Genomic DNA, 18,305 nt, shown 5'->3' with positions numbered 1-18,305 from the left:
TACTGCTTGTAATTCAGCCTGATTATATGGTCTCTTTTGGGTATAAGCTCTACCTGTATAGAAGCATAAAAAGTGGGTTAAACCACATCAAAGAATTCAAAATATGTGTTGGACACCACTATAAAGGGGCCCCAATGGCAGGAGCTGCCATCGCCTCTTGTGGTGCTTCCATAGTAACATCGACTTCTTTGTTGGCCCCAAAAGAAAGCGCACAAAAAAACATCTTAGAAGAAAGAAAATTAAAATACACCATCGGGGCAACACATAACCTCAGCCCAGATAAGAGCATCTAAAATGGGATTGTCCCATTACTAAGAAGGGGTATAACTGGCTTGGTTCTTGGAGTTCCAATTGGATCAGTTGACTTGCTTGGGTCTTTCTTTCCAGGGTTGACTCTAAGAGCAAAGGAACATCAGAGCATCAGAAACTGGTGGAACTGTAGACCAAGCTGGAGCTGTCATTGTCAGAAAGTATTTTTTAAAGAGGACTGACCGACTGAGTGGCGGATTCACAAAAGGTTTAGTGGTATTAAAACGTGTGCCAACGCCGCTCCACACACTAATAAGGAGTACAAAGGCCAGGGAATCAGGTGTGCGCCTCTGCTGCGCTTCCAAATGCGCCCTCATTCCATTTAGTGCGTTTCCCTCTGATGAATATGCATAGTCGGCGGATCTCCCAGGGGAAGCAAAAATATGGGAGGAATAAATGCAAATAAATTAATGCAGGGGACGTAATGCAATTCATGAAATCTAAAAACTGTTTGTGGTGATTTTTTTGTACGCAAAAATAGCACAACTGATGAGGTGCAAACACACACGCAGAGATCATTGCTGCAGTAAATGTGGACAGAAAGAGATGAATATATACAGTATGACCATGGATTGATATTGCTTCGGACTCACTGCTCTACTGATCTTCTTTCTGTCCATGTTTTGACCGTCCAAGTCTCATGTCGTAATGATGTCAGGCCAGAATCAGCAGATCAGATGCGTAATTTACACATGATCACTGATGGTGACATATGAGAGTGTGCTTGACACAGTGCTGCTCAGACCTGTGCTGGATGATTGTTTTTGCAGACTGATTTACAGAGTGTAAAGGACTGCCTATTTTAATGGGCTGATCAGAGCACTTATATTAGATTAGGGGGAAAAAATATCAAGTTGTTTTTAAAAAAAATAAAAATAAAAATCATTTTTTTATTTAGTTTTCAACATTATTCAAATGTTTGTGCAGCAAACAGAGAAGTCCATCTGCCTCAAAGTTCTGCTCGTGCACTAATGATTGCTGCAATCTTAGTGAATTCCGTGCAGCAGGTGAGGAAACTGCATCTATAAAGGATTTAGGGACGCAACTGGATTACCACTCTTTATTTCAGATCTTTGTGAATCCGCTCCTGAGTGTAATGTGTCTGCATTAAGGCTCAAAAATACATGAGCAGAACATACATGGAACAGACTCCTCAGAGGTACGCACAAACATCCACTAGACCAGTGCTTACGCGGAGTTTGCGGGGGGCAGTGGTCAAAAGTTTTCATTACAGTTTTCCCAAATTAATTTAAAAAAGAATGCAATTCTTAATGTAATGTACATATACAAATGTTTTAAGTGCCACACACAGTGACTGTACTATATATATATAATATGTGTCTATATATAATGCGTGTCTTCTTCCGTTCGCAGCGGTCACAGACTTTATTGGCATTAAGTTAATGCAGACTAGCAAAGAATATCAAATGTGTTTAAGGGGGAGTAAATGTTCGAACTGTCGCTACCTGCAGTCACAGATTTTTTCGGGTCACAGGTTTTGGCACAACGCTGGCACTCGGCTGCCGCTCGGCTTCAGCTCTTGGTGACATCATTGACTAGCTGACGTCGACTCAACTAGGATGCACATAAAGTCGACCTTTAAAATGATGAAGTCGTTCAACCTCCATTACCTTCACATTCTGTATGAATGACACTGTCCAAATTGTACTAGACACCATTTAAAGCTTTTCTCCAATTTGAATTCTAACTTGGAACATCCTTTTTCTTCACAGATGTCTACAGACACCTGCAGAAATCAGTGGAGTTCATGTTTGGTAAACTGAATCAGTGTAACTGCTGGAGTTCTTCTTAAAATGTTTAGACTTTCTTCCAGGAGGGTTTTCATGACTGAGGATGCCTTTTCAATTAAGCATACTGTGATGTGCTCCTTGATGCTTTGTTGGTACTTGATAATGCTTTGTTTTCTCAGTGCTACTTCAACGTTTTCAATATACCCTTCTACATTGACACACACAAATTATTACAATATGGTAGGGTTACATAATTAGAAGGTATTCAAATTTCTCTAATACGCAGAACTTCCTTGATTTGTGTGTATTAGGGTTGTCACGATACTAGAATTTCAAACTCAATACGAATACTCAGGAAAAATAAGAAAAAAAAAATCATGATACTCAATACCATTTTTGATAATAAAGTTGAGAATACAAACTATGAACATTACACAAAGTATTTTTAAATTAAGTGAAATGTAGTGCAACATTTAACAACACTTGTAAACAATATAAACTATTAAACTTTTTTGAGAAAATATAACAAAATTTTGCAGCACCTCTAAATAGGGATGTAATGATGAATCGTAAAGCAGTTAAAAATCGATTCCTAGGTATCACGATTCACACCGATACTGTGAAAATTTAATCGCAGTACTTTTTTTAACCAGCAGAGGGTTATCTAGAAGTGTTGGCGGCGGGCGGAATCTGCTAATACTTTCTTTCTGGCCGCCTTCTACTTTTAAATATGTTCATAAATGACTCCTTACCTCTTTAGCACCAAAAAATAACTGTAATACTACGTGAAAATCTGTAAAAGTCACATTTTTGTATTAGCTCTGTCTGCTAGCGTTACATCTCTTCTTCACTGCAAGATATCTGCATGCCAACCGACCACTGGGTTACCAGCGCCCTTTGCTGGTCCAAACAATTATCTGACCTAAATACATCGAAATTACTTTTTTTTTTTCTAAGTCCAATTGTTAAGGCACAAAATACTTTTTCAGTTGCACTTTTAAAAAGAACGATTATGCAGTTTTGCATTGTTTACTATAGAACCAGAATTTAAATAATTGGTATTATTCCTTTATTGATTTCATTCAAGATTTATTTTTAGTTAAATTGCATTGTTTTGAATAGTTTTTCAAGGGATTATTTTGACAATGAAAAATAAAAGGAAAACAGTACAGTTTTGTATAGTTTTTCCCCCCAAAAAATAAAGGAATATTTTTCAGTCATCATTTTTCTACAGTCCCATTTTGTAAAATAAATTGTGAGATAATCGTATCGTGAATCGAATCGTATTGGGAGTTGAGTGAATCGTTACATCCCTATCTCTAAACAATAAAAACTTAGATAACTTTTTGTAAAAACATAGTGCAAAACAAATACTAAATATGAAACAGAACAATGTGCCAAATTTAAAAACAACTGTTCTGATCATAGTAAAAGTATTTAAATAGGCTCAAATATGAGTATGCTCAAGTATTCAGCTACAGCCCTGTTTATTTTTTATGTCTCTGGTGACTTGGCTGCATATTTTTTTTGCCGGGATTTTGCCTGGGACTTTAAGAGAAACATAACACTCAAAAACAAAAATGTATTGTCCTTTAATTAAACATAGTCTGTTTATGTTACAGATGGGCAGGATTGTTAACGTTTGCTGCCTAGCTTCCACATTAACGTTGGTCATTTTATTATTAGCCATAGCCGCTAGCTTAATATAAGATGGCTAATCGGCTAATTGTTAAACGTCTAACGGTAATGTGTGCCGCCGGCTGGGTTAACGTTCATGTTAACTGTATATTACTTTCTCATAGAGACCGGATTGTCGGTCTTTCAGATGCTTAACAGTGCTACTGGACTTTGTAGCCACCACTTTGAAGCATTGCTTCAATTTGCTTGCATACAGGCCTGTCCAAATCCATTGCCTTCCCTTTGGCATTTGCTTGACATGCAACAATACTTCCATACGCAATTTTTTCCTTTCTCAATTTTGACTATAACTGGTTGCGCAGGCCCCCCAGCAGCAGCACTAGCCATCAGCTAACTCAGTGTCGTGTGTTCAGCTGCAGCTGAAGGGAGGGGCTGCACGTGTGTCTGTATCGAGTTTTCTCACACTAGTGTGTTTGTGGAGCAAATTTCTGTCTGTTTAACCAGAAACTTTACCCCCGAGTGTCTGATTGATTATCAAGGAGTATGACAGATTTAGTTATTGATAACATTAAAACATCCTAGAGGCAGATTGCATTCTCAAAGTTGAAAACTAGTTGTTGGCTCCATGTTCTTTGTTTTGCTTATCAGGGTTATAATATTGTGTCAGCACATGTACTTTGAATGATTAAATCTCTTGTGACGGATATTCATTTATCACCAAAATGTTTGATTACTATGTATTTGGTGTGAATGTAAACTCCCCGTTCTTTGTCAGCACTGGGGATTTTCCGTGGATGTCAATTCACGGAATGTATAAAATATAAAAGCCCTGTTTTTAAGCCTTGTCAAAATAAATTAAATCTACAATTACAATAATAACATTCACATCTTCCAATGGTCAAGAAAAGATAATGGCAAGTTAAATTGCAGTAATAGGGATATTTTATTCAAAAAGAACAAAATATGTTTTACACTATTCATAAAGTTTGAAATCAAATTGGATTTTAAACTTTTTTGGAAATGTGTATCATGATCTAATTCTAATCTAAATCAGGGGTCACTAATTGTTTTTCTTCACCACAGATTTGTTAGAAGATAAAAGTGTTTCATTTTACAGATGAAACTTTTACTTTTGAAAATTATGGAGAAACCTGCCATTTTTATTAATGCCACCTCACTGCCAATTAAAAGCCTAGGACAAATTAACCCATGACAATTTCTTTCACAGTCAATGGCTATAATAGAGCATAAGTAGCAGTAAATGCTAAAATTATACTATTATAATAAAGGTTGGTTGAGATACTTCAGTTCTTTTAGTGCACCGCTTTTATAGCCCAGCCCTTTATTGTTGGCCTTTATGATCAGAGTCTTTAGTTGTTGGTCTCCTCTAATATATACTCTTTAATTGTTACTCTGTGTGAACGTTATTTGTCAATCCTCTATTCTGGTACTCTTTGTAATTATTTTCACTAGCATTTAAAGGCTCCAGAAGATGAATAGCAAAGGTGTGTTAATATTTGTCAGTCCTAAAGATTCTGGAATTGTTTGCATGCCCTTTTTATTTGATTGTGTGGGTCTTTGTCTAGAATATTTGATAGAGGTAATAAACACCTTCTGAGAAAGTGCTGCATCATATTAGAAAGCAATACTACCTCATGTAGTTCCCATGTAACATGGGTAAATCTTGTTTTCTATTGGAATGACATCAGCTCTCAATTTTCTAATTAAAGAATAATCATGGCAATTGCCCAAGCATAGCCACACCTTAATTACACCTGGCACTGTGTGTTGTGTGTGTGTGTGTCTGCCAACAGAATGGTTGAGCCCAGCCCTCCAGCACTGTACCTCCTATCCGGAGGAGCTACCAGCATGCTGGGAGTTGGTGTCAAAGTGGAACAAGAAGAGTCCTGTGGTATAGTTAAAGTCAGTTCTCCTACGTCTCTTAGCGCGGACTGGTCTGGAAATCATCACCTTGAGTCTCGCCAACTGACGCCACCACTGTCCCGCTCTCCTTCGGTAAGAAAAAATGCACGACAAAAAAATCTGCTGACAGCGGTGAAGGTGTGTGTCTCCATTTTGGTCTCAGCTGATCTTCTCTCTCTGACTTGACAGGAAGGGTCTCCAAGTAAGGAGCTGCCTCACCGTCAAAGCCCCATGGGACTGAAGGAAGGGATAGAGGGACAATCCAACTTCAAGGAAGGTCTGTTCCTTAGCTTAAAGCTTTGACACTCATTTATCTTCTATTTTTTCCATTTTGGACAAGTGATGATTTCTACAAAAATGGCTAGAAAAAGCTGCTTGTTTCTATTGGTTTGCATTCGTGATGTTAAAATACAATCCTGCTTTGGAAACTAAAGCTGCAGCTTCTTTTAACCAAACCAGAGCTGTGCACACTGACTGGCAAAATGTGTCAAACTTGATATTGAATTATTTTGCAAATTTGATAGAAATTTAAACTCGTGCTCCCGTTTGGAGTTTTTTGCCGAAAGCGTTTTACACTGGGAGAACAACAGTCCCATTAAGGCATCATCATTGTTGCACTTTATTCACAAAACTGAAATCTCTATTAATATTGATTGAAACAACTTTGAATTCAATGTGTCAATGAGCCTACTCGTTTTCATTGTATGAAAACATTTTCCTGAATGAATCTTTAATAGTTGAGAGATTTACATATTTTAAAAGTTAGACTACCCTTGCTAACAACATCGATCCATCTGTCTTTTGTTCCCACGTATCCTGGCAGGACTATAGAACAATGGATGTTATACAAACTCAGTCAAGACAAATTGAAGTATTCATTGTGGACATTCACACCAAAGTTCTCTCTGACAAAGCTTTATTCATGGTGACATCTTAGTTGATACACAGTGGTTACATAGCAGCAGCTAATAGATCTAATGTGTCCTTTTCGATAAGTGAAATGAGAAACTGTTGCTGTAGTTTGGCTTTGTCTTGTGGGCTGCGGCTGTCTTTAAATCTGAGAATGTCAATCACTTAACCTGACATCCTTTGTGTTGTAGCAACAAGCTAGGTATGCTGTTGTCTTTAGTTGCAAACTGCAGTTTTTTTTTCCCGCAACAGATGGTTTAAAATTGAAAATGACCTCACAGACTTCGATTACTTTGTATCTCATGTATTTAACTGCTATAGTCTCTGCTGCTATTCATCCTTCGCAGTGCAGAAAATCAATGCATAAAAGCAATGTTTTGTCTGGAAAAGAAGCATTTGTTTTTGTTTGTGCAGGAGTTCATGAAGGTATGTTGTGTTTTGGTCTTTAGCCCAATCTGCTTCTTGTTGAGTAAAATCTGCTGTGCAGTCTCACTGCCCTCACGTCTTTCACACACCTGGACTTTTTGCTTATAATATTTCTCAAACTCGCTCCACTGGCTGACCTTGTTTTATATCCAAACATTGATTCACTCAAACACTCAAAACTTGCTGGTGATGGACAAATAACCTGTGTCCTTTGACACCTTACCTTCAGTGCCTTCTTAAATCAATTCCATTAGAAAGGTAGAGGAGAGGTTTAAAGCGTAGCCTCGTGTCAAATGGATTTTATGAGATAAAATCAATTTTTGACAATATCCAGTGCTGCCTGGTGTACTTCTGCTTAGTACCTGTTGTCTCTGTTGACAGTAATGCCAACCATTGAGAAGCTGCTGAATACTGACTGGAAGGAAAAACTTCTGGACAAAAGCACAGTGGGCACAGGACAACTGAAAGGTACGCTTTCAGATGTGGCAAACACACACACGCCTTCTTGTTTCTTGTACTGCATAAATGTCACCCAGACATTCCTAGTTACCAATGTTTTACATGTTAAGAGGTTCTACAAATGTCAAATCATCAATGCAAAGCAATCCACATGTTTTCTTATTGTATCAATAAGAGATCATCATACCTACTGGATGTCAGTTAGTGGCCAACTATATTCTGTAATTATAGGAGAAACCAGGAAATAGTGCTAAAATCAGCAGTATGGCTGCCTGGATTACAACATTGTGTGTATATAGTATATAAAATGTGAACATTTCAAACAATGTGTAGAGTTTTTAAAATGAAACCAGAACATGAATCTTGTAAACATAAAAGGCTTAAAAAAAAAAAAGAAAGAAAAAAAAAAAAAAAAAAATGAAATGATATTGTGTTCAGAACAACCTAAGTATGTTTGACCAGAGACAAGCTTTGATGTAAATTTTCTGTGTTCAAAACAGGGGACGGGACTTAGATAAGCAAACTACTTCTCTCGTCTCCTTTTTTGGCATGTACAAAAAAAAAAAAAAATGTAAATGTGAAAGTGAATGTAACCATGTCGAAAATAAACTTAAAAAAAAAAAAAAAAAGTCATGAAGGAGAACAAAAATTGGTGTACTGTGCTCCTCCCTCCACAGGTACCCCTGAGTCCTTGGCAGAGAAGGAGCTCCAGCTGCTGATGATGATCAACCAGCTGAGTGGTCTGAGAGAGCAGCTGCTGGGAGCTCACTCTGAGCAGAGGAACATGGCCGCCCTGCTGCTGGAGAAGCAGCAGCAGCAGATGGAGCTTGCTCGACAACAACAGGAACAGGTTCATGCACTAATATGAGAACAAGCACTTTGAAACTGAACTGTGTGCATGGTGTGTTTTTTAAAGGTCCAGTATTATGCTTTTTTTCACCCATCTCCATTTGTTCTAAGAACCCCAACAACAGTATTTGAGGTTTATTTTCCCAAACTCACCTGTTTTCTGGAGTTATAGCCTTCTGAAAAGCCACTTTCAGAGCAATTCTAAAAACGGGCTGATTTGCAGTCTTCTTATACATATTCATTAGTAGGTGTGTCTGTAGACACTAGCCACATGCAGCAGCTAATCACTAGCTATTATGTTTTACTATGCACACACTCGTGTTATTGTTTTCAGCCAAAAAGCTGCACATTACAGTAAAACACATTGCTTTTTTAGCAGCTTTTGTGATTTTGAGTCAGAAAAACACAGTTTCATGATGTGAAGATAGACCTTCATCCTCTCAGCGGCTGAACATCCTCTTCCCCCTGTTCCTCCACAGGGACACACACATCAATGTCTTTACTACAAAACTGCACCTTGATAGTGATTTGCCCCGGATTACACCATCTATCATTCACAAACACTCGAAATAATTTCGGTGTGAATTAGGGCTGCACGATTTTGACAAAAAAAAACTAATTGCAATTTTTCTGACAGATATTGCGATTTCGATTCGATTTAGGTTTTTTTTTATATATATATATTTTATACATTTAAATGCATATGCTTTTTCATTTTTCCAAATTCTGTTTTCCACATCATTAATTCTGTTTTTTTAGAAATATTAATAATTTTTTTGGAGGAAAAAATAGTTTTTAACTCCTGTGAGGAAACAAAATATTACTACTAATAATAATATTAATAAAACATAATTAAAATATATCAAAAATAAAGTAAGTTACAATTAAAAGGAAGATATAGGAAGTTGTACTGTGAGGAAACAAAATAAAGACCAATAAAAAAGAAAACCATAATCAAACAAAAATGTATGTCAAAAATAAAAATGTAATTTAAAATAACGAGTAAAATACAATTAAAAGCTAAATACTACTGTATTGACAATTCCACACTAACACTTGTTCAACAACTGGTGACAGTCGAGCTAGCAATGACTCAAAAAATATGTTTTTAGATTGCTAAGCAGCAGCAGCAGCTCATTCAGCAGCAACACAAGATCAACCTGCTTCAACAACAGATTCAGGTCAGTCCTCCATACTCCATTATCTTCAAACAATTAGCTTTTTAAAGAGGTAAAGAGCCTTCATAGAAAGTTAGTGTCTTTCTCTGTCCTAGCAGGTTAACATGCCCTATGTCATGATACCGGCCTTTCACCCCAACACTCAGCCTCTTTCAGTCACTTCAGACCCTCAGATGACTCTGCCACTGCAACCTGTCCCCTGCAAGCCGGGTGAGTTAACCTAAGTAGAAGTTCCTACTGCAAGGTTAAAATTTCCAATGTTGAGTAAAAATAAATATTGAAAAAATACTTTTGTCCAGGCAAGAGTTGTTTATATTTACTGAGACATGTGTGTGCATAAAGAGTTGTGCATCATGGATCAGTAGCCTATTATTAATATCATCAAGTTACAGTGAGTAGTTAAAATGCATCAAGGTGATCAAAATTGTTCATTGGAATTTATTGTGGATTGAAAAATCTCAAACTCTCAGATCCAGAATGATGCCATTCCATGCTGCACAAGCTGTCCAACATCACACCCAAGGATCTATGGCCTATTCATTTATTTTGTGGTGGAATTCATTCTTTTGCGAGCAGCTACATTTGCAGGGGTAATGCTATCAATTCCAAACTTAAGTTTAAATGAGAATTACTCAACACAAAGCATGTATTTGACTGTTAGTACTGTTTAGTCTTCTGTGTGTAAAGGTGTATTGTTCCAGTACAAATGGCGTTTTTTCCAAAGATCATTTTGTTTATATGTGAATACAGCCACAGTCAAACAAGCTCGCAAGATGTGCCTAGGAGGGGTGGTGTTGGCTCGCTTCCATTTGACATCTGTAGCGGTCCATTTACAGTGAGAACCTGACACAGAAGGCCCTCATAGCCTGTCTTTGTCTGTAATTACTTGAGGCGGTACATCTTTCCATTAGATGGAGTAACAATATTCTTCATCAACATTCTGGATTTATGGTAGAACTGGATGCTTTCTTCATTTGTTGCCTTTTGAACACAAACAACCTAAATTAGATATACTACAATTTTATCCTTTTAGCCTCTGAATCGGAACGAGCCACAGGTGTGAATACAGCCTAACGTGTCACTACTGGTATCAATGTGTCAATTGATGGTTTCTTGAACATATGGTTATTAAACTTAGCTACCATCAAAACTAGGAAACTGGTGCCCTGTCCATGTTCTACCCCGACCTAGCACGGGTTGCAAAATGGATAGGTTGGATGAAACTAGGAGACCTGGTTTCTTTTGTGATGAATAAAACTTACTGGTCAGAATACTGATATGCTTTGATCAGAGGCAGCAAAACAATGGATTTACTATTCTGTTACAGAATTGGTTTATTTTTGAACAATCAACATGATGAGTTTCGCAAGGTTCTCTTTAGTCCATCGTCAGACTGTGATCTTTTAATAACTGTCCAAGGTTTCCCATCAGTGTGCAGTTACAGCTTCATAAGCGCCAAGGTTTTGTCTGATTTTTCAAAGCCTATTCTCACACTTCCCTTTGTGAGGAGAAAATAAGCATCCGCCTGTCAAACAATGGCTGTGAAGATTTAAAGAACAGAAAGTTTGTTCTGAAAAGATATCTCCATCAGTACAGCTTTAGGCGACATTCCCAAGTGATTTATAAAGAGAAACATAGGCATTATGTGTTCTTGAGCTCAGGGCCAATTTTAAAGAAGGAAAAATGCATTTTGGTGGTACTCGAGCAATATGATTGAATGTATCTCACACACAGGTATGTTTGTGCAATTTATAGGCATGAGGGCATAGTTCGGAAAGGCTTTGCATTGCTTTCTAATCACGAGACAGCCATTTGTCGTTGGTGAAATAGTATTTTCTGTACTTTCATATGGAAAGGCACAAGGCCAGTCCGTGAAGCCTCACCCCTTCATTAAAGAATGAAAGGGATAGACAAAAGAACCAATGGGTTTAATTTTGAGAAAGCAGTCCCTATGAGTTAAAAAAACAAACTTAAAAGACAGCAATGAATCAGTCTATAGATAAATAAACACAGAACAGTGTTCTTTTTTCTTTTCCAGTTTTACTAAAAGGTAGGTCTATTTGTTGATTTTTTTTAGTGAAAACATGCACAAAAGACTCATATAAAGCTGAGTTCACATAGTATCTGCCCAACATGGGAACTAAGATTTCATTGCACACAAGCCCTCCTGAGGAATGCATTGTTTTTATGCTGGACATTGGCCATAATAATTGGTTATTATAAGATGTTAATTGTTAGCATTGGTGGGGCCAATTTACAGAACTTGTATCTCCTTGTTCATCGCACACCAAATCATATTCGAATGAACTCAAGTCGATTTTTTTTTCAAGTTAACAAAGTTGATGGAGAGAGTAAGGGCTTGGGACAGTGACAGGCAACACATGATGGGAGCAAAAATTCTTGCTTGTACAAAGAATGTGCAAACTAGTGAAATAGAGGGACGCTACCACCAGTGCATAAGCACAAAGCCATCTACAGTAGCTAAGTAAAAATGATTCAGTAATTCTTATCTTTATTATAGTTTGTCATCCACCATATTTGTAGCAAAAGTCCTACTCCGTCTAAACTACTCTTTAATCCTAGACATTCATCTAGTAACTCACAATACACGATGTCACTTATGTAACTAACACTAATTTTCCGTGTTTGTTTTGGTACAAATATTAAACCAAAGAAAAAGCTTTAACCCAAGCCACACTATGGCTGTTAGTTGAGTCATAATTTGACATTAGCTTGTGCACATGACATGACTTGCAACTGTAAAATTGCCCAGTGTGACAATGAGCCAGTCTCACCTTCCCTACTGTCAACTGTTTTCCCATATCCTCTTTATTTTTTCCCATACAGCAAGGCTAACACATTCTGAGTTGATTGGTTGGTAGCAAACTGAGTTTTAATATTTAATAAGTGAACAGGAGATTTTATTCGATGAATGGGATTCATTTTGTAAATTCTATTATAACCATCTGAGTACCGGTAGTTCGAAAACCCTTTAAGTATCAGACATTTTCACACACTTGCATACCAATGGTGGAAGAGCTGCCAATCAAGGGGCTCATTATCCATTAGGAGCAACTTAGGTTTTATCATTAAGCCAAATGACACTTCCACACAGGTATAGAATGAATCAAAAGACACTTCTACCACCTGAGCCTGGGTCGTCCACAATCAAGTTATGACAACAAGAAAGTCATAAATGATGATGATTTACCATGGCAACCTCAAAACCAGTCAGCACAGACACATAATAGAAGATATTAACTTATATGGAAACAACATTATAAAAGGGATACTGTTTATTGTAAAACTTTACCACTACGAATGAGAGGTAATTTAGAAGCCCCGCATATGCAAAAACACACTTTATATGAGCTCTTGTGGAGGTCGACCTGTTTTCAAACTGTGATATAGTGATTACCCAAATAATTAATTCATGTGAACTGGTTTTATGAGGTTAAAGGCATCCAATCATTCCGATTTAAGCTCAGAATCACCCATTTTAAGGCAACTTCCTTGTTCAGCTAGAAGGCATGTGTGAATCTATCGAGCACTGTCGAGGTGCCCTTGAGCAAGGCACCAAACCCCAACACTGCTCTGGTGTGCTCCCTTCATTGTGGAAGCCGCCCCACTCTGACATCTCTCCATTGATGCATATTCACAGGTCCTGTTTGTGCATGTGTGTGATTCGGGCCTGTGTGTGTGTGAGAATCATGTCCCTAAAAAAATAACAGTGTAATATAATTTCCCTTCAGGGATTAATAAAGTAATTAAAATAAAAAATTAAAAAATTTAAATTAATAAGATGGCCAATAGGGGCATCTAAATATATATAGGAGCATAGAGGGGTAGAGTGTGTGTCACCTGACATCAACATATGTATACACTGACTGGATGATATTGCCAAAATGGTTATGCCCACACATAAAGGGATATTGCTTGTATTTGCAGGCTGGAAGTTTAATTACTCCAGATATATTTTTGACAGAAATTGGAAACAAAGTTTTTATTATTCATCTCAAGACCTATATCTAAAGTACATTCATCTCATAGGTTGCATATTGCTTTAAAACAAGCACAGCAAGCAACTTTGTTTGAACGACAAAGTTACAATAGTAAAAACTCAGGGTTTTACTGGTTCTACTGGCTTAGTTGGGATTTTAACCTGAAAATATGCTGGCTCCTCCACAGCTGTAGACTACGCCATGCCACTGCTGCCAAACACTCACCCTGCCTCAATCAAGAGGAACAACAGTGGCTCCTTCCGTCAGGTACAGTGTCTCTTTGTTTACCACAACGTCTGCTTGTTACTGTGAATTTGGTCCACATTAAAAAAAATAAGCAAAAGTCTTCAGGCCTAATAAATGCTATCCTTTTTTGATATTCCAGTCTAATGTGTATGACAGGTTGAGTGTGTGTAAAGCTTAATAGGAAATTTGTGTACTTAAGAAAGGAAAGAAAATGAACAAACAGGAAGGTGAGGATGTGGAAAACTTTAGAATAAAAAGCGGCAATGCTACTGAGGTGCTTTGAATTTCCAAATGTAGGTAATCATGACTAGAATACTTGATCACACAACCTTATACCTTTCTGGTTGCCCCTGCCTCTGTGAGCTTCTTCAGCCTGTGCTCATCCATTATTACTCCCCATGTGTTTGCAGGAAACCGCCACGCAGCCGCTGAACCTCACATCCAAACCCAGAGGGATAGAGGTGGGGAAGACACCCAGTCCCCAGGACATGGAGCTGGGATCTCTGGCCATGCAGGGAACCTACAGGCAGAGAGCGATGAACCCCAGTCCGCCTCGGGTGGCTCTTAGTAAGTCCTGTACACGACCCCTCACACACACACACACACACACACACACACACACACACACACACACACACACACACACACACACACACACACACACACACACACACACACACACACACACACACACACACACACACACACAGAGCGGCTATCCAATGTGCTGCAGTTCAGAAGCTGTATGGCAGTAACATTTAGGGCTGGGTGATATAGACCTTGATATTTGTTTTCAAAATGGTGATATGCAATATCAATTTTGATATTTGTAACTCAATAAAATCTTACCAGAATCACAATTCAGGGTCAAATTTGCTCATTCAAAATGCCACACAGGCACATCTATTAACTAACCGCTGCACAATATCTTGGCTTTTTCTCTAGTAAGGGACAGCATATATGATTGAGTTTTGTAGTGTGGCTTGTTTAGGAGTAGGTCTGGTTTAGGACACGATCAGCAATCCATTTAACTAATACAAAATAAGCTTTAAAATACAATAGTACTGTATCATCTAAGGTAACAAGAGGTCATAGTGAATACAAATCTAATTTGGGAGTTTTTAAAGAAATGTTTAAAAATGAAATATATATATATATATATATATATATATATATATATATATATTTAGCTTTGTTTTGCTAAAAATCATATCCACACTGTATGGTCTGAGTTATAGTGCATCAATTGAAAAGGTTTTGGTGTCTCTTTGGAACAAATCAGAAACTGAGCCAAATCAAGCTGATAAAGTTATCAGGTGTTCCCCACACATTCGACCTGAGTCTAGGAGTATTCATCTGTGAAAGCAGCCTTTGTTTACTTTGTCAGAACACCATTGAAGTTTTTAATCATAAACTATATATAAGTTCACAAAAGCTCAAATACACTCATTATCATAATGACTGGTGAAGTGACTAACAAGGGAAAGGCAGTGAATTTCCTGGTTGTCAAAAGCATGTGGTTCATTCAACTGTTGGAATTCATACTGGTTCTAGTTTGATGTGCCAGCAGCAGCAAATAATAAGCCTACACAAATTCTTTGTTTTTACACCTAAGCTCTTTATTTATTGTTTAATGCATGTGTTGTTATGCCTCTCGAATTGTCTTGTTAACCAAACATAGCAAGCATGAATTATATCGACTATAAAAACAGTTTTGTCTGTCATTAAGGGAAGGAAGATACACTGACTTCACGATACAATACACAATATTAGCTTGCAGGATCGATACGATATTTTGAATCAGAATCAGATATACTTTAATGATCCCAGGGGAAAATTACTTAAAAGGGAAAACAGACAAAACAAATTATCTTCTTCTTTCCTTCTTTCCTAAATTAAAATGATTTGACGTTGAACTCGGTATGAGCTATTCAAGTTTCAAACTTAATATAAAAGGAATGTAATTAACAATAAAATAAATATGACCTGAAGTACCCATTGCCAGACTGACAATTCATGCCCGTCTGAAACTACAGAAACAGCTAAAATTTGGTCGTCATCATCATGTTCTTTATATTAAATATTCCACAGTCTACACCAGTGGTTCCAACACCGGCCTGTACGCATTGTAAATGGCCAAAAATGTGTTCTAAATCAGAGTAATGTGTATAAGCTACTGTTGCTCTAGCTGCAGATGAGAGTTCAGAGGCACACAGGGAAACAACATGTAAATAAAACAAGGGGGTATTCATTGAGTGATACGGGTACTTGTCATTTACAGAGAGGCTGACTGTTTATGGTCCGCACACAATTGCTTTGCTGACCAGTGGGGGCAGCACTACATCTTTTTTTTGTACTTCTAATCTACTTAAAGAATAACAACAATAGAAGGTAGACCGTCAACATGTCCAAATCTGGTTAAAAAAAACAAAACAAAAAAAAAACTATGGCCCTGTTACAAAGTTGTTAATTCACCACAACTTTGTGTCCGTTTGGATTAGAGGCAGCACCGCTGACCTCTGTACTGCTAATCCACCCCAAACATAAACAAACAAAGGTTGTTAAAAAGGATAATTTACAACCTAAATGTCATTCAATCCTTTGCACTAAAGGCCTTCATCTTGACTGCTGTTTCTGAAAGAAAAATCTTTTGATTTATGCCTTTCATGTGGCATTGTGCACCACAAAGAAAAGGGTGTGTTCCACACTGCAGCCAAATATTTTTCATTATTATTAAGATGCATTACCTAACAAAGGGAAAGCTGTATGCTGTGTATGAGTGACAGCAGATCTTTGTGCTGTTCACAAAAGGTAATAAGCACTCTGCAGCTGTGTGTAACAAATTCAATGCAGCACTAATTTAAAAGGCTTTATTGTTTCCGAACAATGTATATATTTTTTACTCTTAAGTACCTTTTACGTTTCTAAACTCACAATTGCTTCTGTTTATGTATGCATTTTAAATGTTATATATGATATTTTGATATTATGATTTTATTTCTTTCTAGCCTAGAATGTTTAATACAAGCGATAGTCTGGAAGCGCACACAAGGCGTTTGAGTTCTGGGGGGCGGGACAAACATGCGCAGAGTAACCAATCAAACAATGAGCCGACCTGATGACAATATTGTGACAAGCGTAGATCTTTTTCCCTAAATGGAGCCGGCAGAGGAAAATGGTGTGTTGTACGGTACAAACTTACAGTTTTAAAACCACTCTTGTTGTGGTTTCAACGATATATCCAAGTCCTTTAAAACAGAGCAGAGCACAGCTGTGAAGGTGTTCTCCTTGTCGGCCGCCATGTTTGTTTTGATACTGCTTGGCGCAGAGGATATGATGTTTTTTCTTGCTCGGCTCTGATTGGCTCGATCTACTCTGGATTGAGGAAATGAGCAGAAACAGCAGTATTACCATACCCACTTTCTTACAAAAAGATACTTTCTTTCCACCAGCAGGGTGAGAAAAGCTAGCTGACAGTTTACCTTAAATTATTTTTTACTAACTTCTCTTTTTTATCATCCTTCCATATTTTCACCGACTTCAGGCTTCCTGGGAGATGGTGATGTGGTCACTCAGGCTATCCATGATGCCCAGCAGCTGCTGAGGAATCATAGCAGCGGAGGGCGAGAAAGGGATAAGGAAAGGGAGAAGGTTGCTGCTACTAAAATGGTGAGAAAATGATAAAAATGCACTCCTACAGAGAAACGACAGCAGAAACTACCATCATGGGTAAATTTTGGTTTTAAGTTTATTCCAGTTGTTTTTGAAAACAAATTAAATACACAGTTGAAGTACACAGCCATTAGACATGATTCTAACAAAGTTTTCTTTACTGCTGTGATGTGGTTGTACACATAGGGACAGATTAACTACGATCTCAAATAAAGGGTGCTAAAACACTTTCGTGCCTAAATACTGTGGTGGTGCTGTTTCCTTACCTGTTGTTGGGAATTTACTAAGATTGCAGTGCAAATCGGTGCATGTAAGGAAGTGGTCCTATTTAAATTTGAACATGTAGAAGAGCTGTGTGGGCTAAAACTTACAGTTGAAGAAGTTGAATTGGACTGAGGCAATAAAGCATCAGGTGAATTACCTGCTGCACAATCCATTCAATTATGTAGCCAACAAAATGAATAATAATAAATGTTATGTTACTTGAATGGACTTGAAAAAGGTAATGTTAGTTTTCCTATATTTTAATGTGGCTACTCTGTCAGTTCCCGCATTACAGGCACCATGGCAAAGGAAACTGTCCTATTGATCTATTGATAGCATTGGTCTTGAGTTACTGCAGCAACAGAGAAATCAGTCTGCATCACTTGAAGATCAGCTAGTGGGTGTCACCCAGAAGTTCTTAGCTGTCCTGGGTAGTGCTCTGTCATCTGTGCTCAGGCAGATATCGCTGCATAAATTTGCTGGTACCAAAAATGTTAATTGGAGCATTAAACGTTCATTCTTTTTGTTTCCCCTGCGTTTTCTGGAAATATTCACTGCCGCTCTGTGCGTAATGCTGTGAGAGTTACCACCTGCCTTTGGGAGGTACTACATTTATGAGCAAAAACAGGCACCGCAAACATCTCCAGGTTTGATAAATGCAACTGTGCATACTGCATCAA

The 18,305-nt window shown here is 37.7% G+C and overlaps 1 protein-coding gene across 4 annotated transcripts in view; it reads left to right on the top strand.

The window, feature by feature from the left end:
• sox13 (SRY-box transcription factor 13) overlaps positions 1-18,305 on the top strand; it is a 63,611-nt gene that overhangs the window by 30,141 nt on the left and 15,165 nt on the right. For 2 of the 4 annotated variants that reach the window (XM_028446791.1, XM_028446789.1), the window contains exons 2-10: positions 5,513-5,714; positions 5,811-5,898; positions 7,338-7,424; positions 8,093-8,265; positions 9,377-9,445; positions 9,538-9,652; positions 13,631-13,710; positions 14,100-14,256; positions 17,234-17,358. In XM_028446791.1, the coding sequence (XP_028302592.1) occupies positions 5,514-5,714; positions 5,811-5,898; positions 7,338-7,424; positions 8,093-8,265; positions 9,377-9,445; positions 9,538-9,652; positions 13,631-13,710; positions 14,100-14,256; positions 17,234-17,358 (1,095 nt within the window). In that variant the 5' untranslated portion in view covers position 5,513. The remainder of the gene's footprint in view (positions 1-5,512; positions 5,715-5,810; positions 5,899-7,337; positions 7,425-8,092; positions 8,266-9,376; positions 9,446-9,537; positions 9,653-13,630; positions 13,711-14,099; positions 14,257-17,233; positions 17,359-18,305) is intronic. The other 2 variants (XM_028446792.1, XM_028446790.1) reach the window with 1 other exon arrangement.

This window comes from Gouania willdenowi, chromosome 5 (assembly GCF_900634775.1).
Source record: "Gouania willdenowi chromosome 5, fGouWil2.1, whole genome shotgun sequence".
Taxonomy (NCBI): Eukaryota; Metazoa; Chordata; class Actinopteri; order Blenniiformes; family Gobiesocidae; genus Gouania; species Gouania willdenowi.
Note: the sequence above shows the minus strand (reverse complement) of the source record. Positions and strands in the feature narration are given on the sequence as shown.